Source organism: Prionailurus viverrinus, chromosome A1 (assembly GCF_022837055.1).
Source record: "Prionailurus viverrinus isolate Anna chromosome A1, UM_Priviv_1.0, whole genome shotgun sequence".
Classification (NCBI taxonomy): Eukaryota; Metazoa; Chordata; class Mammalia; order Carnivora; family Felidae; genus Prionailurus; species Prionailurus viverrinus.
Genome location: NC_062561.1, coordinates 179,302,976 through 179,329,275, shown reverse-complemented (window position 1 = coordinate 179,329,275; position 26,300 = coordinate 179,302,976). Strand labels below are relative to the sequence as shown.

Below are 26,300 nucleotides of genomic sequence, written 5' to 3'. Positions count from 1 at the left end.
TCCCATAAACTAGGGATAGAGAGAATGTACCTCAACATAACAAAGGCCATATATGACAAGCCTACAGCTAACATCATACTCAATGGTGAAAAGCTGAAAGCTTCAGGAATAAGGATGGCCATTTTCATCACTTTTCTTCCACATGGTACAGGAAGTCCTAGCCAGAGCAATTAGGCAAGAAAGAGAAATAAAAGGCATCCAAATCAGAAAGGAAGAAGTAATACTCTCTATTTGCAGATGACATGATACTATATATAGAAAACCCTAAACACTCCACCAAAAAACTATTCAAACTAATAAATTCAGTAAAGTTTCAGGATTCAAAATCAATATACAAAGATCAGTTCTATTCCTATACACTAACAACAGATTATCAGAAAAAAAGTTAAGAAAATAATCCCCTTTATAGTAGCATCAGACACAATAAATTAGTAATAAATTTAACCAGGGAGTTGAAAGATCTGACTTTCATCACAGTGGCACTTGTGGCGATTACAGGCCACTTATTTTAGAGAATGGCTCTAAATTTGAGTTTGTCTAATGTTTCCTCACAATTAGACTCAGGGTATGCACCGTCTACAAAACTATTACAAAGATGGTATTGTGTTTGTCCTATTACATTCTGTCAAATGGCACATGATTTAGATTTATCTCATTACTAGTGATATCCACATTAATCACTCAATTAAAGGTGGTGGATGAAAGACTTCTGGGATGAAAAGTTACTCTTTTTTACTTTGTAATTAATTAGTGTTTTGTGAGGAAATACCATGAGATTATGTAAACTTACAATTTATTCATTTATTTGCTTATATTAATATGGACTAATATTAGTATATTATTAAAGTTTTCTTATTTTATTCAATGAGTTATAATCTATTACTATTATCATTTATTTCTGATGCCTGAATTGTTCTATATTTGGCAAATGGAAGCCCCTTTAAGTTGGCTCTGTGTCCTTTTGACGTGCCCCCTTCATTCTTTGAGGATTTCCTTACTTTCTGGCACCACAAAATGTTCCAGATTTATCTTGTACTTACATGCCTTAATATGGAATCAGCCATTTCTCCAAGGAGCCCTGGTTCCTGTAAATGGAAAATAGTACTTAGAAGCCAAATACTGTTGGATGTTATTGTGTGCCCATTGCTATTCGAGTGTTACTGATCTCAGGTATTCTCAGTAGGGATATATGTGGGACACACACACACACACACACACACACACACACACACACATCTAAATTTATTTCTAGATTTATCTCTATATATTGAAAACCATGGATTGTCACTGATAGTTCCAATCCAACACCACAGGGCTCAATCTAGTTATCCCCCTTTCCGTATTTGCAACTCTCTTTTCCCACAGCGAGAAATTTGGCTTCCACTATTCTTTTTTGTTTTATTTTTATTTATTTATTTATTTGAGAGAGAGAGCATGCTCATGCACACATGAGGATTGGGGTTAAGGGGCAGAGGGAGAGAAAGAGAGAGACAGAGACAGAGAGAGAAAATGCCAGGCTCCAATGCAGGGCTTGATATCAGGACTCTGAGGTCAGGACTTGAGACTAAATCAAGAGTCAGATGCTTAACAGACTGAGGCACCCAGGTGCCCCCACTATTCTTAATATATTTATTTATCAATTCCCTAATGTAACCAGTTTCCCAACTCCATTGCCCACTCCTCCCCTGGGTAGATATCTTTTTCCCCTATTTGGGCTCTGACACTTGCTATCAGGGCACCACTCTACAAGAAAACCCTCCTCACCTGCTTAGGCTCTGACTCCCCACACCTAGCTAGCCTCTCCCCGACCCCTGAATGGATGCCTGTCTTAGATCTGTTAAACTCTAAAGTCCTCCAACCCTGCAATGTATGGATACCCTCTTCATACCAGTTGGGCTCCAAAACTCTACAACTCTACAATCAAACTCCGCATGGACACCTTCCTCCCCTGCTCAGTCCCTGCACCCTAACAAGGACCAGAGTACCCTCATGCATAGTCACTCTCTTCACCCCATTCAGGGTCTGATACCCTTATCAACCAGCCTTCCTACACAAAAGTCGCTTTCACCTTGCTTGTCCCATAGTGGCTCCCCCAACCTTCTTTTGTAATAGCAGGTGTGGACCTTGCTCCACACTATTAGCTGGTGTTAAGACTAGCCCAGAGTATGCATTAATACTCTCAAAAGTGTTCTGGGTGGGGGAGCTTGGGTGGCTCAGTCAGTTAAGCACCTGATTCTTGGTTTCAGCCCAGGCCATGATCTCATGGTTTGTGAGTTCTGTTTGTGAGTTTGAGCCCTGCATCAGGCTCTGCATTGACAGTGCAGAACCTGCTTGGGATTCTCTCTCTCTCTCTTTCTCTCTGCCCCTTCCCTGCTTGTGCACACTCTCTCTCCCTCAAAATAAATAGATCAACTCTATAAAAAAATGTGTTCTGGATGAACAGTAAACTATGTGGTCAACTTCTGTATATAAGCCAACCTGGGAAAGCTTTTTTAGGAATGGTATTTTATATGCCCCAAGAACAAACTTTTATCTTTTCTACCTCTCCTAGTTATAGAGAATACTGATAATTCATTTCACATTGCTACTATATGCTTTGTTTTTAATAGTGAAAAAGAGTAGACAAACCTAAATTTCTCTCAGTAGAGGAATGATTAAATAAATGATGACATTTACATACATTGAAATATTAAGGAGTTCTTAAAAAGAAATGAGGTAGATCTATAATACTGACATGAAAGATGTCTAAAATACATCGTTAAGCAGAAAAATCAAGGTACAAACTGGCATTATACATAGCATGATCTCATTTGTATGAAAGAAAAAAATTTTTGCCCATATATGTATGTGCAGAGACGGAGGCATGGAAGGACATGTTACATTAAGATAGCTTATTTTTCAGCAGTTGCCATTCTTGGCAACTTTCCTTGTGATTGTATGCAGTTAAGTACCACTAAATATTATACAAAAATCCTGGATTTCTTTTATAATCAGGAAAAAAATGATAGAGATACCCTTTTAAAATAAGTTGTTACAATTGGAAAGGACTAAATGTGGGAGTTAGTATTGATTGATCTTCCCTAAACTCCTCAGCATGGCATAACCTAATCTTGGGAATGGCATGAATGTGTGTTGGGGCCAGGGAGACGTGAGGCAGAAGAAAGGAGAAAGAAAAGTTGACCACTTGGTTTTCCTTGAGCTATTCTTAGGCTCTTTCATTTTTCCGTATAGTAAGAGATTTGCCTCGTCAGCTGGGTATCCTCATGGTAAATTTAAAACATAACTCTTGGCAAAAGGAAAATGTTGACCCTTAATGAAAGGACTTAGGGTTTCAAGAGATGGTATAGCTTTTGCCCAAAGTAATATTAGTATGTGAGGGATCTAATTTTATATTTTAGTCCAAATTAATTTCACTCTAAAAACAATTAAACAGGATTGCTTTCACTGATAAGGACAAAATGTATTTTATAGAAACCTTTTAGAAGAAAGCACTGGAAATGGGGAAATGTCTATTTCTGAGAAGTAGCCATGTGCATAAAATGGGCCATGGCCAGTGATAACTCTTTTTTTCTGCCCTATTCTCCTAGAGTCTACACATCTTATATTCTCCATTTCAATTTAAGACTGCATTATTTTTAAAAATTGCACTCCCCCCCCCCCCACATTTTCCCTTATACTGAAAAAGATTTGTAGCAATAGAGCCTGTCTGGTCAAACTCACCTTTTCTAAATGGCCTTTTACCCACATATACAGCTCCCACAAACACTTCTTTAATAAGTGCTTCTTTAGTGAGCATTAACAGTAATCTGTTTAGGTCTGATTTTTCCTTACATCATAAGTTTTTCTCTGGTTATAAAAATGAATAATGTGCATTTTAGAAAATCTTGAAAATACAGAAACATGAAAAAAATCACCTGTTAATTCCACCATTCATAAGACAGCACTGTTCACATTTGTTTGTGCTATGTTCCATTACTTTTTTCTATGCCTTTTTTCATTTGATTGAAACGACGTACCATTCCATTTTGCCTTTCACACTTAACCTCTTAACATAGCATTTTCCATGTTTTTACAAAACTCTCCATAAACATAATCTTCAATGACTGTATAGGATTCTGCCACATGCTATACCATAATTTACTTAATGTTTTCAGCTTTTCCCTATTATAAATCATGCTTTAATAAGTACCTTCACTTATAAAACTTTTGTGTGTGCATGCACAGTTTAGGTTATTTTCTTAGAATCTCTTTCTACAAGTTGGGGGAAGATGACAAACATTTTCAAGATTCTTGATATATGTTGCAAATTGCTTTCCAGAATGGGCATACTACTTTATTTATCCAATAGCACTACATGTCAGGTGACATTTTACTGTGATCCTGCTCGGGGGTAACTTTAGGAATACAGAGTTAACATAATATTGCTATCTTCTTGATGTAATCAATGCTTTAAAGTATTTATTTTTATGTGGAAGAACTAATATGCAACATAAGGCAATATACAAAATGAGAAATATTAGTTTTTATTTAACAGCAAAATAACAGCATTATTAATACATAGCAGTGTACTTTTATTATTGCCAGTATGTTAAAAGTGTAAAATAATTTGAGAAAAAATGTGTATAGTTTTTAGTATATATGTAATAATAAATATTGTACAATAACTCACTTATTTCACCAGAGGAGAAGAAACATTTTTTGTTTCTCTGGTTTCATACTGAATATTTAAATAAATGGGAGTTTAAGGTTAAATGAGTTGAGAAAATAAAAATATAGTTTAAATCAACCAATATGAAAAATATATATACAATATACATATGTTATACAGCTGTTGTGTTTTGGAGGGGTTTTAGATAAATTTGAATTTTTTAGATGCATTCTCCTGTTTCTCTCATCTGTCTGCCTTTTGCTGGATTCCCAAAACTTACTGAGGTATTAAATATCTTATTAAGTGTGTTTAATAAAATTACATTTGTAGAATAAGTTAAGGGAAGTGTGTACTATTGTTTCTTATTTTTTGTTTATATGTGCTACTAAAGCAAATAATTGATCATAGGTTTTACATTTTAAGTATAGATAAAGTGAGAATTTTAGTTAGATATTTTGAAGTTTCAGTCTCATAGTTTAGTCCCACATAAGTCCTGTTATGGAAACAGGAAATAGAAATGCTGTTTTTATTTTATTTATATTTTATTTATTTAATTGAACTGAATTGAATTGAATTTTATTTTATTTTATTTTTAATGTTCATTTATTTTTGAGAGAGTGAAAGTGGGGGAGGAGCAGAGGATCCTAAGCAGGCTCTGTGCAGACAGCAGTGAGCCAGGCGTGGGGCTGGGACTCATGAATGGTGAGGTCATGACCTGAGCCAAAGTTGGAAGCTCAACCAACAGAGCTACCAAGGTGCCCCAAAACGCTGTTAATGGAGGTAATGTCACAGCCTTTCAATATCCTCCAGGATAGAAAAGCTTGGTAGAGTAGGGGAGACAATGAGGACGTATCTAGCTTAATTGTAAATTAATAAACTAAAATATTTTGGAATAACTTATTCTGTTTGATTAAAATTATAATCCATTTCATTAAGAATATCATTTTAAATATGACATTCAGAGAATGATATGGATTTATTTGATAATAATACTTAGTATTTTTATAGCACTTGTTATCTGCCAAGCACTAAGTACTTCATATATGTTAATTCATTTAATCATCACAGCAACCTATGAAATAGATATGGTTAGTCTCCATTTTACAGATGAGGAAACATAGGTGTAGAGAGGTTAAGTGACTTCACCAAGTTTACCAGCTAGTAAGTGAAACAGCTGTCTTCCAAACCTAGGTTGTTTGGCTTCAGTGTCTGTTTTCCTAACCACTGTGCTCTACTGTTTCATCTCAACGTTACTTCTTTCTTTTTTTTTTTTAATGTTTATTTATTTTTGAGAGAACACAGTGAGAGCCAGGGAGGGGCAGAGAGAAAGGGTGAGCCAGGGAGGGGCAGAGAGAAAGGGAGAGCCAGGGAGGGGCAGAGTAAACAGGCTCCAGGCTCTGAGATGTCAGCACAGAGCCCAATGTAGGGCTCAAACTCACAAACTGTGAAATCGTGACCTGAGCAGAAGTCAGATGCTTAACCAACTGAGCCACCCAGGCACCCCATCTCAATGTTACTTCTTACAAAATCTTTGAATTACAGACTTACTGTTATCTTCATCTTAGAAATAATAAATCAAAACTCAGAGATGTTAGGTGAATTTTCTAAGATACCAGAATTACAAATGTTAATTGAATTTCCTGAAAAGATACAAAGATCAAAGATCCATCTGTTTTTGTTTTTGTTTTTTATAGAAGCTAGTTGCCACAGAGGAAGATATTTTTTTAATTTCTAAGAGCTCTAAGTGTTCCTCTTTTGAGTTTTGTGATAGAAATGAATTATATGACATCCTGGAGGAGCATCTTTTGTGCTAGTTTTGGTAGTTGTCGTGACACAATTCTATCTTAAATTTTATTAATGGATTAAAATATATGAAGTTATATGCAAATTTTGTTGACAGAAAAACACAGAAGGGAGAGTTCATTATAAACAGAAATCTTAAGTGGTCACTCAAATTTAAAGGGAAAAAATAATTGGCTTTTCATTTTCAGAGTTACCTAGTAAATCCACAGAATAGTCAGCTGCTGTTCTTATCACAATTTTATATTTGTGCCAAGGATATTCTGTTATGGGGGGGATAAAAAGCCAAATGATCAAATCTCAAGTAATTGTTCCTCCCCTAAATTTAAAATTGAGGTAACAGAAATACTACTTTAAAACAATAGCTTAAAAATGTGGTTGGGATCCAGAAGTTAGACAAAGGCAATAGGCAGTTAAAATAATGGAGTATTGTATGGCAGATGCAATAGGCAGGTCAGAAATCAACACTGGTGCTAGCGATGTGGGAGTCACAAATGAGACACGCATATCAAAAGTCTTAAAGCATGGAAATAGAAGTTATAATATAGGAATCAAAAACTTTGGGATATAAGAATCAAAAATGGCAGGATGAGGGTATCAAACATTTTCAAGTTTAGGAGTTGGTCTATAGGATGAGGACTCATGCACTGTGAATGAACTATGAAAATCTAGGGTGAAAAATGGAAGATGCAAAAAGTCTGGTCATAATGGAGTAGTTTATATTGAATTAGACCTCCCACTTAGATCAATTATAAAAACAGGACAAATATATATATGTATATGTATATACACACATACACATACATTTAACAACTATGTTAATATATTACATATATAACAACTACATATAAATTTGACAATAATTTAATGTGTATTAACAACTATACACCCACATACACACACGTAACTACTGCTTGAAGGCACTAGAGAACAACCAATAAACTTAAACCCTTGAGAGCCTGAAAGCGCTAACGGGCAAAAATCCACATTCAGGTCAGTTCCCACCCCCAGGGCAGTTTGAATTGGTGCAGGAGTAAAAGAACTAAACAGACAGTAGCAGTCTCAGTAGGCTAGAAGCAGAGATGAGAGTTTAGGAACAAAAGCAGCTGGGATTTGAAGAGCACAATTCAAGAGAGGAGAAAATTACAGAGATGTGAGCCCCAAAAATCTGTGTACAAATTCCCCTTAAATCTTCAGTAAATTCTTAAGAGGCACATGCACATGAAAGACTTTAAGAAACTCAGCAGAACAGAAGCACCTAAAGAGTTGAACAGAGGTTTTAGCAGCTTTACAGTGTTGGGGAAATGGGGATTAGAGTTCGAGCCCCAGGAGGTGAAGGGGTCTTGGCAAACATTCAGGCCTGTAAGATATAGTAAGATCTAGTAAGAACCATGACCTAGGAATAAGGGCAAGACTGAAATAAAGTTGAATTTAAAAGCCTAAAACAGGGGCGCCTGGGTGGCTCAGTGGGTTAAGCATCTGATTCTTGATTTCAGCTCAGGTCATGATCTCAAGGTTCATGAGTTTGAGCCCCATATCTTGCTCTGTGCTGGCAAGGCAGAGCCTGCTTGGGATTCTTTCTCTACCTCTCTCTCTCTACCCCTCCCTCACTCAAGCTCACATGCTCTCTCTCTCAAAATAAATAAACAATTTTATTAAAAATAAATAAATAAAATCCTAAAACCAAGTCTCAATAGGATTAAAATGATCCACTTGTATTCTATCTACAATAAGAAAACTTAATCCTCTTTAGAGAAAGCTGCTATCATCCACAGCCTCTACAATTTTTCTTCCACATTGTCTGACATTCAATAAGAAATTGTAAGGCATGCTTTAAAAATAGGACCAAATACCAAAAGCCAGGAGGACCCATAGGTGATTCAGATATTGGAGTTATCTGATTGGGGCTTTAAATAATATGATTATAATGTTCAAGAAAACAGAGGAAAGATAAAGAATTTCACCAGAGCCTTAGAATCTGTTTAAAGTATGGAAGGGGGGAATTCAAATGAAAATTTTGGAATTGAAAATATTATAACTCAAATTAAGAATTCAATAGAGGGGTGTGTAGCAGCAGAACACAGTTTCTCCTAAATGGGTGACAGGTCAATAAAAACATGCAGATTAAAGCACAATGAGGGGCGCCTCTATGGCTCAGTTGGTTAAGCATCTGACTCTCGATTTCTGCTCAGGTCATGATCTCACAGTTTGTGAGATTGAGCCCCATGTCAGACACTGTGCTGACAGTATGGAGACTGCCTGGGATTCTCTCTCTCAAAATAAACATTTTTTTAAAAAGCACAATGAGAAGAAAATACAAAAAATACAGAAAAGAGTATAAGAGATAAGGAATACTCAAAAAAGTCTAATATACCTGTCACTGGAGTTCCAGAAGGAGAAGAGAAAGGAACAGAAGCAATATTTAAGGAAAAACCGAGAATTTTCAAACACTGATAAAAAATATCAGAATTCATATTTAAGAAATCTTATGAATCCCAAACAGGATAATATAAACACATACAGTTAACATTATACTCAAACTGCTGAAGACCAAACAGAAAGAAAAAAGTTAAAGCAGCTAGGGGTGAAAGAAGGACATGCATTACCTACAAAGGAACAACAATCAGACTAATGGCTAACTTCTCAACAGAAACAACAGCAACCAGAAATCAAGGGAAAGACATTTTTTTTTAATGCTGAGAACATTTTTTTAAAGACAAAATGGAATTCTATACCCAGCAAAACTATCCTATAAAAATATAGGTGAAATAAAGACAGATTCATGTTAAGAAAAGATGAACTTGTCACTAGTAAACCTGAACTATAAGAAGTATTAATTTTTCACACTAAAGTACAATGCCCCCAATGTCAATCTTCAAGAAGAAATGAAGAGCACCAGAAAGGAGGGACTATGATCTAGTTTTGTTCAAATAAATTCTCACTCTAATCATTTGGTGTAAAATACAAGTCCATATTCAATGAAATATAGACAAGAAGTAGTAAGAGGTGAGCTAGAATCTTTTGACTTAACACCATGTAGACGCGTTTAATTTTAAGCCAAGTAAAGTTAAAAAGTAAATGGAAGTTGGGCTTTGGAAGTCAGGGGTCAAGGACTGCAGTTGACATGAAGGAGTCAAAGTTATGGCTGATTGTGTCATGGCAAGTGGATGTTAGGGGACAAGAACAGTTGTGGAGATGGGAGCATCTGAAGCCATGGGCAATAATTGTGCTGTAGGGCTTAAGGATCCATAAAGTTTGTGGGAGATGTAAGAGAGCCAGGGGTCCCGGCTGACAGTTAGGTTGCCATGGTTGTGTCAAAGGAAAGGTGTCAGAGGTCGTGACCCACCTGAGGTGGCAGCAGCGGTTGAAACTTCCGTGTGGGGGGCAGTTGAGATTCCCAGCTTCCCCAGGCAGGCCCTGCCCCCTCCGGACCGCCCCCCGCGCTGTCTCCGTCGCCCCTCCCCGCCCCGCCAGGCCCCGCCCCGTCCAGCGCTTCAAACGCAGGGGCCGCGAGGCGGAGGCGACGAACGTGCGAGCAAACCAGCGGCGCAGGGACCCCGCGGGCGGCTGGGGTTTCCGCGGCGCCCGCCTCTGCTCCCTCCCCTCGGGCGCTCGGGGCGGCCGGCCGGCGCCGCCTCCCGGGAAGATGGCGCTGCACTTCCAGGTCAGTGCGCTCTGCACCGCGGGTCCCCGCTCCGCCGCCCCGGGAACCCGGCGGGGCCCTGCGGTCTGGAGACTGAGGGCCGAGAACCGTGGCGGAGGCCGCGGGGCCGCTGACGGGGCTTCGTAGCCCCAGCCCCCGCCCCGGTCGGAGACTCGGGCACTGGCCTGGGCTGCACACCCCGGGCCCGGGCCCGAGGAGGGGACGGCCCGAGCTCTGGGGTGGCGGGTGGAGGGGCAGGGCCAGGTTCGGAGCTCGCCCTTCGGGGGAGGTTCGGATGCTGAGGACCCGCGGCGCGGGAGCCCGAACTCGTTGCTCGGGGCGCGGCGCGAAGGGCGGCTCTGGCGGCGCCCAGGCAGGTGGGGAGCCCGGCCGGGCCGGGCCAGCCTTCCCACGGCGTCGCTGGCCGCCGCTCAATCGCCTGACTTCACACGGTTGGGACGCAGCTCGCGAAGGGGCTGGGGTTCGCCGCAGGAGCGGCGGCAGCGGTTGGATTTTAATTGGCTAGAGCGGGCAGGAGCTGTATCTGTAGGGAGTTGCGAAGGAGTGCTTCGCGGGAGCCTTATTGGAGGAGGAAACGGGGGCTGCGTGCCCGAGGAGCGTGGAGATGATAAGGACGGGACGCGTGCTTGAGTAGGAAGGCTCCCGTATTCTCGGGCTGCAGTGGCATATGCATCCAGTTATTCATTCAACAAACATAGAGCTTCCCAACCGTGTCTCCAATCACTGTGCACAGTTCTGGGATAAAGCATCTTACCATCCCTGCCCTCATAGAATTTACAGACAATTACTGTACATGTGAAAATGATATGGTAAGACTAACCACAGGATACCATGGGAACATTGAAGATGGGTCGTCAACCCGGTGTGTGTGTGTGTGTGTGTGTGTGTGTGTGTGTGTGTGTGTAGAGAAGTAGTGAGGCAGAGCTGTTCTCAGAGGGGATGCTTTGAGTTTCTTTGAGCTTCCATTCTTCCACTTATTTACTGAGTTGCTGCTTTGCTAGGCACTGAAGACAGCTCTAGCAAAACTGTGATTTCTACTCTCAGGGAACTTGCAATCGAGTGGGTCTTGAAATAATTGTAGGAGCTAGCCCGGTGAAGAGGAAGGGCAGAGTATAGAGGCAAAATGACCATGTGAATGATGGCAAAGAATTGTGGAAGAACATGGCACTCTGCAAGAAGTTTGGTCTGGCTGGAGCATAAAGTTCATATAAAAGGAAAGCGAGAAGGGGAGGCTGTGGATGGCAGCAATATCCTTGGAGGGGTAGTCAGCTTCATAATGTGGTGACAGTGTCTGTATGTGACACGTTCCTTTTGTAGACTTCATTGGACCGCCTGTGGTCATACTGGCTCGTTTCTTATTTATTGATTTCTTCCAAAGGATCTTTTCTTTCCAACCAGCCATTCTCCTGTCAGGTAATTGACAGCTCTAGGATTTATAGACCAGGAAGTAGTGAGCCCCACACATTACCTTTTGACTCCTTGCGGCTTCTAAGGGCATCCAGGTCAACATAATGTTATTTATTTCCATTTTGGTAAACATGCCCTCTGGGAAATTTTCATGGGAGAAATCTTGCAGGGAGGACTTAGGGGTTATAAAAAAGGTAATCAGGTGTTCATAGTTCAGGTGTAAATCTTGAGGGTAAATTAAAGACTGTGGTGGAAGTTTGGAAGTTTTCAGACGTAGAAGATGATGCATAATAGTAAATCACTCAGTCCCGGAAGACTTCTTCAGATTCAGGTAGAGTGTTGGAAAAATTAGCTGCTAATGCCAAAACTACCTATATTGGTTTTCCATGAATGTATTTCACAGCAGCTTGAAAGTATAGATGGACAATTAAAGATCACAGTTTTGGGAGCCAGAAAAAAACTCTGAAACTTCTCAGTTTGAAGCATTGCCAGCATATGAGGCCATATTGTTCTCCAGTTAACTCCAGGAGCATTTATTAATAATGATAACTGGTACCTAGCATTTTAAATTTTCACATGCTTATTGTAGATTTTTAGCCCCACAACTAATTTGAGAGGTGTGCATATATATATATATATGTATATATACATACACACTTACATGTATACATATACATATATACGTTTTATTCTTGAACACACTGAATCTTAGAACCGTTGTGACTTTCCCAAGGCTGTAGAGTTAGACTAGACATAATAACTCATAATTCTATATTCTTTCATGTCAATATCTTACTGTCACCTACTCACCAGGGTAGCTGGTCCAAAATTATGCCATTAGGGCAATGAGTAAAGATGTGGACTTGTGTAAGGTGAGGTTAGGGCGCTTCTCCACAATCTTTTTCACATCATGGCATACATAAAAAATGGTAATGGTCTGGTTCATTGACATAAATTGCTCATAGCCAAAAGCCTGGCAGCCTGGAGGGCAAAGGGATCAATAGCCCAGGCACACCATTCAAGGTACATGCATCCTGGTTAGGAAGCTGTAAGTGAGTTAGGGTACTCTGTCCCAAAGGAAGCAATGGATCTGGGTTACCATCTGAGATGAGACAGTCCAGATTGGGAGGAGGAAGGCAGAATGAGGAAAGATAGAGCTGGGAGCAGAGTGAGGAAGATAGAACAGAGGGATTGAGGAGTGCCTGGGCGGCTCAGTCAGTTAAGTGTCCGACTCTTGATTTTGGCTCAGGTCGTAATCTCACAGTTCGTGGGATCAAGCCCTGTGTCGGTCTCCACGCTAACAGCATGAAGCTTGCTTGGGATTCTCTCTCTGCCCCTCCCCTGTTTGCCTTCTCTCTCTCAAATAAATAAATAAACATAAAAAAAAATAGAACAGAGGGATTGAGATGAGAATCAAGAAGTGACATGAGGAAAAATTTAGGGTACCCAGTTTGTCAATCTTTTTGCTTTCAGAATTGTTCCAGAAGCAGGGACTATGGCCATGCTTCTTAATATGCAGTCAGGCTGCCTGATTTAATCTAAATGAGATTGTGAACTATTGTAAATGTCCTGGTAACATGATGGAAAAGAGGTTTGGGAAAGATCATCCTGGCAATATGGACTTGAATGGGAAAACTGTAGATGCAAGTCCAAGATAGTGTTGTATAATTTATCAGTAACTGAAAGGATTATTTACAATTTATTGTGAATCTGTTGTGTGCCAGGCATTGGGTTAAGCTTTTTGTTGTTTGGTCTTACTCTTCACAATTATTTTGGAAGGTGGATCTTACTACCTGCGTTTTCAAATGCGAGGTGTTAAAGGATTAAATAATTTGCTTAGGGTCGGTAAGTAGGTGGCAGATTCCAAAGCTGCCACTGTCATTCCCAAAGAAGCTGCTGAAGACATCCAGGGCACTGAAGGCCACAGTTAGAAAATACTGTTCTATTGCTATGTTGTCTATGAATATCCTGTAGAGGTGAGTCTGAGTCTGTAGTTAAAAAGAATTGTTAAGATTTTATAACAAACTAGTATATCCTGGAAATAAGCTACACTGCAAGCTTAAAGGATATAGTTTGCAAGACTGCCCTCACTTCTTTCTGACACCGACTGCATATTGAGAGTTTCCTAGAACTACCCTCAGATTTGATAGTTTATCAAAACGACTCAAAGAATTCACTGAAGGCTGTCATATGCATGCAGTTTATTACTGGGAAAGTACACAGATTGAAATTGATTAAAAGAAGGGATGCAAGGGGCAGAGTCTGGGAGGGTTGCAAAACAAAACTTTTACTGTCCCTAAAAGTAAAACTTTTACTTTTAACTGGGACATGTTTCGCTCCCAGCCTGTATGTGTGACAGTATGCTTTGAGTATTGCAAACCAGGGAACTTTTTATTGGGGCTTCATTACATGGTCACGATGGACTTTTCATTGCCCATGTGATTGACCTCAGTCTTTAGGCTAATACCATGTGATCCAAAGCTCCTACCCTTAAACACACAGCTGGTCTTTCTGATGTGGCCAGCCCCCAACGTAAGACTGTGGACTGTGCACCCTCCAGCCCCTTGCACCTGAACAAAAATAGGCCTATCAGATATAATATAGGTTACCTCCTAGAATCTGAGGGTAAAGCCCAGACTTTTCTTTGGGTAAGGCCAAACTCTTTAACTATACAGGAGGGACTAAGGAGGAAGAAGTGACAAAGTTAACGTCAAGGTTATGAATCTAGATCCTAGTCTAGACCTTTGAAACCACTGAAAACAGACACTTGAAGTGGAAGTCTGTGGGAAGTATGTTCAATTCAGTTTCTGACATTTTGGGGTTATTTTCAGCATCTTTCTGAATTTTCCAAGAGGGAGAAATTGGTAGATATAAAAATGATGAGCAGACAGAGTTGAAAGTAGGGAGTAGGACATCGTCTGCTTATCTCCTTGCAGGCCAAAGTAAAGGGTGGCAAGGTGCCAGGATGGTAAGGAGAAAACATGTTCTTGAGGCATATAGACTTGTATTTATTTGGCTTAAAATTGACCATTTACACCATACTTGATCTTGAGCAACTTATATATATTTGATCTCTCAGCCTTGGTTTTTTTTTTTTGTCTTAAAATGGGTGGGCTAAAAATATGTACTTTGTAGGAGCCCATTTGTCAGGATGGGTTGAAAAATAAAAGAATGGGAATACTTTTGTAAACTATAAAGCTCTAAAAACAGATACTACCCAATATATTGTAGAAGGAAGAGTTTCTAGAGACCCTGGAATAAGCTTTCAGGTATGCTCAGGAAAAGGTAGTAAAGGGAAGAAGAGACAAAGATTTGTGGCAAAGGAAAGTATTTTCTGTTAATGGTAATCAAGAAGCTTAATTCCAGATAGCAGGAAAGATACAGAGAAGTAATTGAGTTTTAAATTCAATTGGGGTAGAATTTTTCTGGTTCATTCTTTTTCCCTCCCCCCCGCCCCCCCCCCCAGCTTATAGTACGACATAATTGGAAAATAATAAACCATACATATTTAAGTTGTACAGGAGTTTTGACTTCTGTATACACTTGTGAAATCATCACTGAAATCAAGATAATGAACATGTCAATCACCCCCAAAAGTTTCTTTTTATTCCTTTGTAATCCCTCTTACTGTTCCCCCATCCTGTTCTGCTCTCCCTCCCTCCCTGGCCAGAAACCTGTCATCTGCTTTTTGTTCCTATAATGCCTTCCAGTATATACTCTTTTTGTCTGGTTTTGTTTTTGTTTTTCTCACTATCTACCCATTGATAGATACATGTGCGGGAATAGAAGTCACATCACTTAGGGGTTAATTATATGTCAAGCACAAAGGCCAGGGATGAGGTCATAATAATGTAGAAGATCCTTATTTAGATTATAGGCAGAATTATGTTATTGTTTCTTAGGCTATGGAAGTTGGATGCTGTCTGTTTGTATTTGATAGTTATTGTGTGGGAGTTAAGTGATGTCCAATTCTACTTGTTCTGCCTATTAGTTATTTTTATGGGCTTCTAATATTGCTATTAAGCCTTGTAGGAGCTTTGATAACTCAAACCTGATTTGTCAGCAAATCAAGAAAGGATCCATTTATCTGAGGCATTCTAATGTTAACCGTATGTGTAGACATCACTGTTTTTAAAAATTTTTTAAAGCTTATTTATTTTTGAGAGAGAGAGAGAGAGAGAGATAGCATGAGCAGGGGAGGGACAGAGAGAGAGGGAGAGAGAGAATCCTAAGCAGCCTCTGCGCCGTCAGCGTGGGTCCAGAGCTTGGACCCACGAAACCGTGAGATCATGACCTGAGCTGAAACCAAGAGTTGGATACTTAACTGACTGAGCCATTCAGGCGCCCCAGTGTTTAAAACTAAGATGCAAATTTATTAATTCATTGTGGAAAAGTCTCTCTTTATAGATTCTCTGGAAAGTCAAATGCTAATCAGAAGATTATTTGGTCAGTCAGCATTCACCACATTGTGAGTGTTTTAAATGTTTAGATAATGCCTTTCCACCAGGGTAAGGATCTTTAGGTATGTATCCTTTTCTCTAAAAAGATTTGATATGCCTGCCATGTGTTTCATTATTATCATTACAGTGAAAGAATGACTCAATTTTTTGCTCCTTTGTTTTAGCCTTTTGTAAGAGAAAGTTTAAGCCTCTCCCATTTTATCTTGCACAGCCTTTCAGTTAATACTCAGAAATACCTTTGGAAAGAAAGGGGTAATTTGTAGTATTGTTGATTTAAATGAATACTATTTAAATATGCTCCAGACTTACTTTGTGTTGAAGTTCTCTAAATCAGTATAGCAAAACAGACAAAATAATTTCCAGAACTTTCTGGAATCTTTCTAGATATATTTACTTAGGTCCCATTGATTTGATCAATATTGTATTTGTATTAGTTTCCTAGTACTGTGGTGACAAATGACCACAAACTGGGCGGGTTAAAACAACAGAAATTTATTGTCTTAGACTTATGAAGGTCAGAAGTCTGAAACTAATGTGCCAGTAGTATTGGTTCCTTCTGGAGGCCTTGAGGGAGAAACTGCCCTATGCCTTTTTCCTACTCTGTGATGGCTGCTGGCAATCCTTAGCGTGCTTTGGCATGTAGATTCATCATTCCAGCCTCTGCCTCCTTCTTCACATGACCTTCTCCCTGGTGTCTCTCTGTGTCTTTGCATCTCACACGTACCTCTCCTTTCTTTTATGAGTCATTAGACTTAGGGCCCTCCCTAAATCCAGGATGGTGGATTTGCAGTGACCTTTAATGATTTGCAGTGACCTTTATTTCCAAATAAGGGTACATTCAAAGGTACTAGGGGTTAGGAACTAGACTTTTTTTTTTTTTTTTAACATTTATTTATCATTGAGAGGCAGAGAGAAACAGAGCATGAGCATGGGAGGGGCAGAGACAGGAGGAGACACAGAATCCGAAGCAGGCTCCAGGCTCTGAGCTGTCAGCACAGAGCCTGATGTGGAGGCTTGAACTCACAAACCTTGAGATCATGACCTGAGCCGAAGTCAGAAGCTTAACTGACTGAGCCACCCAGGTGCCCCTAGACCTATCTTTTAGAAGGATATAGTTCCACCCAGTACAATATTGTTATTAAGTCATATTAATAAACAACTAGCCTTCATAAGGAGTACTATGTGCCAGAAGTTATGTGACCCTTACTCATTTCATCTTCCAAACAAATCCGTAAGATTGGTTTGAGTCTCACTTATTTTGCTGCCTTTTGTTTTTAAACAGTTAGGTCACTATTTCTGGCCCAGTTGTTTTTGAATCCAAAGTCTACTTCTTCAAAGACTCTTAGACCTAGATGAATGCATGACAGCAGGATCAGTTTATCATTAAATTTTCTGGCTATTACCAGCTCTAAAATTCAGCCTTTCAAATTTATTAGATGAAGGAAAAGACTTCTAAGGTTGATCATGAGCCAAGAGAGAGAAAAAGGTAGCTCTTTCTGTTTTTGTATTTCTTATCCTTGGAGAAAATATGGATATTTGTATGTATTCATGAACCATAAATTTTCTATACATTTTAATATTATGAGCATTATGGGGCAGTACTCTGAGGGCTTGCTGGGCCAGCCTAGTTGGGGGAAATGTGGAAAATGTGGCATATTGGAAGTCCTTTATCTTCATTTATTCATTTGAAACCTTTCTTTTTTACTTTCAATCTAGCAGAAAATTCTCAAGTCTGGGATGTTGGGCTCTGACCTGGATAGGAAGTGGAAAATGCCATAAATGAGCTAAGAAGGAGAGAGAAGGAAAAAGAATTAAAGGGCTAGAGGAAGTCTCATTTCAGTGTTTTGCCTGTATTCCTGTTAGCCAAAGATATATGTATTTGAGAGAATGTTTGGACTAGTGTAGCTGTAAGGCCGCCACATAAAAATTCAGGCCAGAAAGGATAAAAAGTAGCATTTCTTTAGGAATATCCTATTACCTTCATATGACTACTGGTACTGAAATCTGTGCCTTTTATTTTTTTTTGTTCTCCAAAGAATTAATTCTATTTCAAGTTCAAAGTGAAGTAGTTTTGGGGCACCTGGGTGGCTGAGTCAGTTAAGCGTCTGACTTTGGCCTAAGTCATGATCTTGCCGTTCCCAGGTTCAAACCCCGTGTCAGGCTCTGTGCTGACAGCTCAGAGCCTGGAGCCTATTTCAGATTCTGTGTCTCCCTCTCTCTCTGCCCCTCCCCCACTCGCACACACTCTCCCTCTCTCTCAAAAATAAATAAACGTTAAAAAAATTAAAAAAAAAAAGTGAAGTAGTTTTTGTCAAGTGCCTTTAAACAAAAATTGTTTTAAGCCGGAAGGAATGCTGATCCCATTTTCCTCTAGATTTTATCCATGTGTTTTATATCTTCAGATGAAATTATATTTCTAAAGAGAATGAATTATTCTTTGCGCCTATAAAGTAGTAGGCTACAACATGATAACTAGTTATTACACTGCTAGAAAAAACATGGGGTTAGGTCATAGTTCCTGAAAATCATGACAGTTTGCCTGCAGCACTATGAGTCATTAGTTCAGAAGCCCCAGATCAGTGTATATTTATAATTATCTTTGCTTTTTTATGGATGGATCCATTGAAGTTCTTGCAGTTTGAGAAATAATGTAATTGGCATGGCATCTGCCACTTGCATCTGATAATCCCCGCCTGCCTATGTCTTTAGCTTCCTTTGGCATCTCCTCCTTGCTGTCTACCAGTGACATTGACCTTTTAATGCCTTGAAATGATTACGCTCTGTTCTGGGCCCTGGTAAATAGTCCAGGCTATTTCTTGGCCTGGACTGCTGTCTAGTCTTTTTTTGTTTGGCTCACCCTTTTAGGATAAATGTTACTACTTTAGGCAGTAACATTTGAAAGTTGTTACTACTTTCATACTCCTTCAATTAGGCAAGTCCTTGTCTTTCTATACTGTTACTTTTCCACCATAGCACTATCAATTTATGAATAAATAATTTGGAGTTAGGAGATTTTTTGTTCGTCACTGTGACCCCTAGTTGGTAGCCATAGGCCCATAAACATTTATTGAATTGATGAATACAGGCATGGTATTCGCATCCCTCAGGTCCTGTGATTAATACATTTACCTTATTTTTGTTTTTCACTCAAGTAAAATGTTAATTTCTTTTTTCTTCTCAAGAGTTTGGCTGAATTGGAAGTGTTATGTACTCACCTCTACATAGGGACTGATCTTACGCAAAGAATAGAGGCTGAGAAAGCACTCCTGGAACTTATTGACAGCCCAGAATGTCTCAGCAAGTGTCAACTTTTATTAGAACAAGGAACAGTAAGTATTTGATAACAGCGATTAACCATGTGAGCAATGATAATTGATAGATAGTGCTGCATGTCCTTTTAGTGTAGTTTATTTCACTGTCAAAGAGATTAATCATAGAAAGAATTGGAAAGCCTGGAAAGCAAACTTAGGGAAGAGGCCAAGAGGTGGAAATAGGCATGAATTGAAATAATTTCTTGATTCTTCTTGGCCCTTTTTGATGTCTCATAACAGTAGTGGGCAAAGGTTGCATTTTTAGAAAGTTGATTAGGAGCTTTTTAAAAAAAAAAAATTCCAGGTGAGAGAGGCAGATTGTAATTAACTGTGAAACATGAAGGAATGATTCATAGGAATGCTAACTTTTGCCTGCTTCTAGAGATTCTTAGCCATTCACTCGGCAGGCATGGAGCAAATACTTAAATGTAAAACGAGGCCTAGTACTACCTACTTGTTTTATGCACATGCACCAAAGTAACTTCTAGTTTAGTCGGAGAGACATAAATGTGTAAATATAAAGCGAAAGAACGATATGGTAGTGCTACAGTAGGAGACTGTATGAACTAGAACAGAGGTCAGCAAACTTTTTCTGTAAAGGGCCAGATTGTAAATATTGTGGGTTTTGCAGGCCAAGAGGCTAAATCAAGGATATTTTGTAAGTACATGTATAAGAAGAGAGAAAACAGATTTCCACAAAATTTTATTGTTGAAACTGACAGTATAATAATTGAGTGCAGTATTTTGTAATACACATCTACTCAGAAGAATTAAATTATTCTTTTGGGGATAATACAATTGACCTAATTGGGGTTCAAAGTTAGTATTTCTGTCATCAAGTTGATTGCTGATGTTCATGTGTTACTACAGATCTGTAATGAAATTTTTTATATTCTGTCTTTGAAAATGTCTTTTCACACAGATAAGTACTGCCAAGTATTGATATCAGTCCATAAACATGGTTTTAATTAAGCACATTCATCACTTAGAAGGCATTTATAGAACTCTGTTCAAACTGCTCTTGATGTTTGCCTTTCAGAATGTCATTATGTTGCAGATTTGTCCATTCCAATTGAAGGTTAGGTGGAAGCTCCTCAATTGCTCAGTTAAATGGATTTTAAAATATGGAAATTTCCTTTGCACTTGCATCAGGGTCTGAAAAATGCTGCTGGAACTATAGTTGGCGCTCAGAAAACATACCCAAGAATAGAGATCTTGCCACTTTTAACTTTGATGGTGTGGAAAGTATATAAAGCAGCTTAATACTAGTTGTGATTGAAACAGTGTTTAGTTATTATGAAATGACTTTGCTGCATTATAAGTTTTATAATATAAGTACTAAGCACTGTTTGCCTTTTAGGCAAGTTTGTAACTTTAGGGTGAATTCATTAAATTACATTATCAAGTTCGCTGCAAAAGCTAATTTTCAAAGCCACTTCACATTCAACAGTGGTGGTTTAAAATGGTTCTTCTCTTCAGAAAATGTCAGTCTCAGCCCTGAGCTAAACAAAGTTGCAGTAAAACTTTACCTCTGCTAAGCTATTTAACTACTGTGTGTGTGGTGGGTAGGGGGTGGGTGGGCAAGTCAGGACTTGCAGCTCCTATTTCTGATAGAAATTCACAGAACTGAATGAAGATAAGTTCACCAAAGTGAATTGAAGCCTACTGTTTACACCACCTATTCATTAACACAGGGTAGACTCAAATAATTTACTACAAAGTATCTACTGAAGAATAATACAATGAAGAACCATAGGTTTTAGACTCTTACATTTTTGTAAGCTTTTTAAGTTTGTACAACTAAGCCCTTTTCTGCTCCATGTATTTTTACCACCACTCGTGACACATCTTCGCAGGTACCACTTCAGGTTGCACACAATTAGTGTTTTCTCAGTTTCTTTGAAAATATTTCTGGCCTGTAGTTCCACACAGACTCTTCATGGAGGTCTTTAGTCATTTCAAACTTAGCATTGACTTCTGGAATAAGTGGATAGTATTGGTAGCAGTATGAGCAGAATTAGTAAGGTCTGTCAGCTCGTCAGGAACTAAAGAGAACTTCCAAATCATTTGCTTTCTTTAAAATGGACTTTCCATGTTGCTCTCACGTCTTCGATTGCTTGAGCGTTGTTCTCATTGAAAGGCTAGTAGTCTGAGGTTTATTTTCTCTGCAGATACAACTTCAGCTGCTACAATAAAATAATGGTGATTTAATTAATTCTCCATTGGTAAATGACTTTTCTTGCTTGGCTAACAAATGAGTCACTTCAAAACTTTGGTCTCAGCCCCATTTTCTTTTTGTGAGGAAATTCCACCGTGAGGAGATATACGCTATTTTAATTTTCTTCTTTTTTTGGACTTTTGATTTCCTGTGAGTTAGGAATACTGGCATGAATACTTAGTCTGATACTGTCAATACATAGTCTTCTAGGACAGCTACAGTGCCATGAAGAGCACATTGCTCTGCTATCTAATTCAGTACCAAAATTATCCAAACTCTACTGTGCCTTAGAAGTTAGACATTTGAAATCTGCTTTTATCTTGTCTTGTTTTGACATGATGGTTATGCACTCGTAATAATCAAAGGTACATGTCATGGGGATACCTATGACACTCTAGCCGCTATGGAATTATAACTATGTTAGTGCAATTTATAATGCATTGAGCAGCAGTAGGTGGCAATGAGTGCCACATACAGTCTGTCTCAGCTATTCCACTATGCCGTTATAGCATGAAAGCAGCTATAGGTAGTATACAAATGGGTGAGCGTAGCTGTGTTCTAATAAGCTTTATTTATGGACACTGAAATCTGGGCTTCATATATTTTTCACATGTCACAAAATATTATTATTATTTTTATTTCTTCCCCAACTGTTTAAAATAGTAAAAACCATGCATAGCCCACAGACCTTGCAAAAACAGATGGCATTTGATCCACGGGCCTTAGTTTGCTGACCTCTGGTAAAGAGAAAAAAAAGAAACAAGAAACTGCTGGAGGTATAGTGAATAACTGAACCAAATTTTGAAGGATTGAGGACACTGTTAAGATAATTGGTGGCCGAAGAGTACAATACAGTAAGACATGGATCTGATGGGGTGGGGAGGTCAGGGTGGGAAAGACACTGAAAGGATCTGAAAGGCTTTTGTGGTTAGAGGATGGTGAAGAGTGGAACCAGGTGAACTTGAAGAGCTAATCAGAGGCCAGAACGTACAGTACTGTGTAGACACGGTAGGAGTATTTTATTTGAACTTGATCGAAATAATTTTTTACTGTTGATTATTTGCTGCTGTTTGGAAAAGAGACCTATACCTTCCTCAACTACTGAACTCTTACGAGAGATTGTACACATATATGTGTATTTACATATATATTTTATTCATTGTAAATCTTGCCAGTTTGGAAAGCCAGAAGAATTTCCCTTATTGCTTAGGAAAAGTTCTATCATAGTGTTTTGATGATTTCATTTGTGGTAATAATAAATACAATTTATTATTCCTTACAGACATCCTATGCTCAGCTCCTTGCAGCAACATGTCTTTCAAAACTTGTTAGCCGAGTCAGTCCTTTGCCAGTTGAACAGAGGGTAGATATCAGTAAGTGGTTTATTATACTTTTTATGAAATTGTACTTTATTCTTTTAATGTATAGTTGACACCCAATGTTACGTTATTTAAAATTACACGTTAAAATAATGTTTTCCTTTTCAATATGTTAAACTGTTAATAGGCATGCAAGTTATTTAAAATTCTGTTATTTTAAAGATGAGTTGTCAAGTCTCCTTTATCCATCTAGTGGTGCACAATGATGTATTATACAACAATGTGTAATCAAAAAAGCATTTGCTTAGTTTAATAATAAATCATAACAAGCGTTTTATTGTGTGTACTCTTTGGTAAGATTTGTACTATCTCATTTTATCCACCAATCTTATGGAGTGGGCGCTATGGTTATCCTCATTTTTTCACACGTGTGTGTGCATGTGTGTGCGTGAGGGGGGAGGGGCAGAGAGAGCGGGAGAGAGAGAGAATGCCAAGCGGGCTCCACACTGTACTGTAGTGCAGAGCCCTACATGGGGCTCCGCCCCACAGACTGTGAGATCATGACCTGAGCCAAGATCAAGAGCTGGATGCTTAACCAACTGAGACCCCCAGGCACCTCTATCTGACTTATTGTATACACACACCCACACATTTTAAATAAATTTTGTTTTTTTTAGAACAGTTTTAGGTTTACAACAAAACTGAGCAAAAAGTAGAGTTCTCCTGTCCTCTGTTCCGCACACATGTATAGCCTCTTCCAGTCTTAGCATCCTGCACCAGAGGTGCATTAGTTATTGATGAAACTGCACTGACACATGATCATTACCCAAAGACCATAGTTTATGTTAGGATTCACTTCTGGTGTTGTGCATTCTGTGGGTTTGCATAAATGTATAATGACATATCCCCCCATTCTACAGAATAGTTTCACTGCCCCCCAAAAACCCTCCGTGTTCCTCCCCCCTTCTAACTCCTGATCACCACTGATCTTTTTACTGTTTTCACAGTTTTGCCTTTTCCAGAATGTCACGTAGTTGGAATCATACAATGTAGCCTTTTCAGATTGGCTTCTTTTACTTAGTAATATGCACTTAACATTCTCCCATGTCTTTTCATGTCTTGGTAGCTCATTTCTTGTTAGCACTAAATGATATGCCATTGTCTGGATGTACTACAATTTATTCATTCACCTGCTGATGAACATCTTGATTGCTTCCAAGTTTTGGCAGTTAAGAACAAAGCTTAAAGCAGGTTTTTGTGTGGACATAGGTTTTCAGCTCATTTGGGTAAATGCTAAGGAGAGTGATCGCTAGATTGTATGGTAACAGTATGTTTAATTTTAATTTTATGTTAAAAGAATCGTCACACTGTCTTCCAAAGTGGCTGTACCATTTTGCAATCTCACCTGCAGTGAATGAGAGTTCCTGTTGCCCCACATTCCCGCCAACATTTGATGTTTTAAGTGTTTGAGATTTGGGCTGTTCTAGTAGGTGTGTTTTAATTTGCAGTCCCCTGATGACATATGATTGAACATCTTTTCATATGTTTATTTACCATCTGTCTATTTTTTTGATGAGGTGTCTAAGTCTTTTGCTCATTTTGAAATCAGGTTGTTTTCTTATTGTTGAGTTTGAAGAGTTTCTGTAAATTTAGATAGCAGTCCTTTATCAGTTAAGTCTCTTGCAAAGATTTTCTTCCAGTCTGTGGCTTGCCTTCTCACTCTCTTCACGTTGTCTCTCGCAGAGCAGAAGTTTTAAATTTTAACTGCGTCCAGCTTATCACAAACTATGCCTTTGTTGTTAGGTGTAAAAAGTCATTGCAAACCCAAGATGATGTAGGTTTTTTCCCTATGTTGTCCTCAAAGAGTTTTTTTTAATAGTTTTACACTTTACATTTAGGGCTGTGATCCATTCGAGTTGATTTTTGTGAAGAGTGTAAAGTGTGTGTCTAGATTCATGTTTTTGCATGTGGATGTCCAGTTGTTTTGGCACCATTTGTTGAAAAGGCTGTTTTCACTCCGTTCTTTTTTGCCTCTGTTCCTTTGTCAAAGATTTATTGACTGTATTCATGCGTGTCTCTTTCTGGGCTCTCTATTCTGTTCTCTTGAGCTTTTCTTTCACCACGCTGTCTTGATTGCTGTAGTTTTATAATAAATCTTGAAGTTGGGTAGTGTCAGACCGCCAACTTTGTTCTTCCTCAGTATCGTGGTGGCTATTCTAGGTTGTTTGCCTCTCTCTGTAAACTTTAAAATCAGTTTTATAAATACCCACAAAATAATTTGTTGGGATTTTGATTTGGATTGCATTCAATCTACAGATCAGTTTGGGAAGAACTCAGAGTTTGACAATATTGAGCCTTCTTACCCATGAACGTGGAATCTCTCTCCATTTATTCTTCTTTGATTTATCTATCAGCTTCAGGGTTTTTTTGTATGTTCTTTTTCAAGTTGAGAAAGTTCCCCTCTGTTCCTAGTTTGTTGAGAGTTTTTGTTATAAATGGCCGTTGGGTTTTGTTAAATGCTTTTTGTACATCTAATAATATGATCATGTGATTTTTCTTCTTTGCTCTCTTGATTATGTTAATTGATTTTTCAAATGTTGAACCAGACTTGCATAACCTGGGAGAAATCCCACTTGGTTGTGGTTCATAATTCTTTTTATGCATTGTTAGATTCGATTTGCTAATAATTTTGTTGAGGATTTTTCTTTATGTTGATGAGAGATATTGGTCTCTAATTTATAACATCTTTGTCTGGTTTTGTTATTAGGGTAGTGCTGGCCTCATAGAATGAGTTAGGAGGAATTCTCTTGCTTCTGTCTTCTGGAAGAGTTTAAAGATAATTGATACAATTTCTTTCTTAAATGTTTGGTAGAATCCACCAGTGAACCCATTAGGGCCTGATGCAGAATAATTCACTGATTCAATTTATTTAAAAGCTATAGGCCTATTGCCAGATTGTCTATTTGACTTATATTTTTTATAAGTATTTAAAATAAATACTTAACTAAAAAGAGGAATACTCATTAAAAGAAATTTGGAAAAAAGAGAAAAGTAGAAACTTACAGCACAAACAACAAATGATGTGTTCCCCTTATGAGTTCCATTGGTTTGACTTACTGCTCTTATTTCTGCACGTTGATTAGAATGTTTGACATGACGTGTCTGACATGTGTCAGTAGAATAATTGGCGTGCAGTTGAAGCGGAAAATGTGAAGAATTGCCTCAACAGTCACATTGCCTTTACATCGTCTCAAAAATGCTGTTTTTTATGATATGGTCCCAGACTATATATCTCATTACTTTCCAACATTAACTCTGTTACCAGTTCTCTGTATTCATCACACTATTTTTAACTATCAGTTAAATACCATTTCCACAGCTTAGTACTGAAGTCCCTTTATGAGCTTTTAATTAATGGACGATTCTCGTAGCCATGTGTCTTCATTGGTACTAGCCTGATAGTTGTGCCCGAA

The 26,300-nt window shown here is 38.6% G+C and overlaps 1 protein-coding gene across 6 annotated transcripts in view; it reads left to right on the top strand.

Moving 5' to 3' along the window:
• Positions 1-9,963: 9,963 nt before the first annotated feature.
• RANBP17 (RAN binding protein 17) overlaps positions 9,964-26,300 on the top strand; it is a 339,120-nt gene continuing 322,783 nt past the window's right edge. For 4 of the 6 annotated variants that reach the window (XR_007148529.1, XM_047842084.1, XM_047841836.1 and 1 more), the window contains exons 1-3: positions 9,964-10,112; positions 19,162-19,308; positions 22,791-22,881. Coding sequence is in view for 5 of the 6 variants with exons in the window: in XM_047842084.1 (XP_047698040.1) it covers positions 10,095-10,112; positions 19,162-19,308; positions 22,791-22,881 (256 nt within the window). In the remaining variant the exon portion in view is untranslated. Of the gene's footprint in view, positions 10,113-10,872; positions 10,922-15,604; positions 15,629-19,161; positions 19,309-22,790; positions 22,882-26,300 lie in introns of those variants that run through there. The other 2 variants (XM_047841964.1, XM_047841891.1) reach the window with 2 other exon arrangements.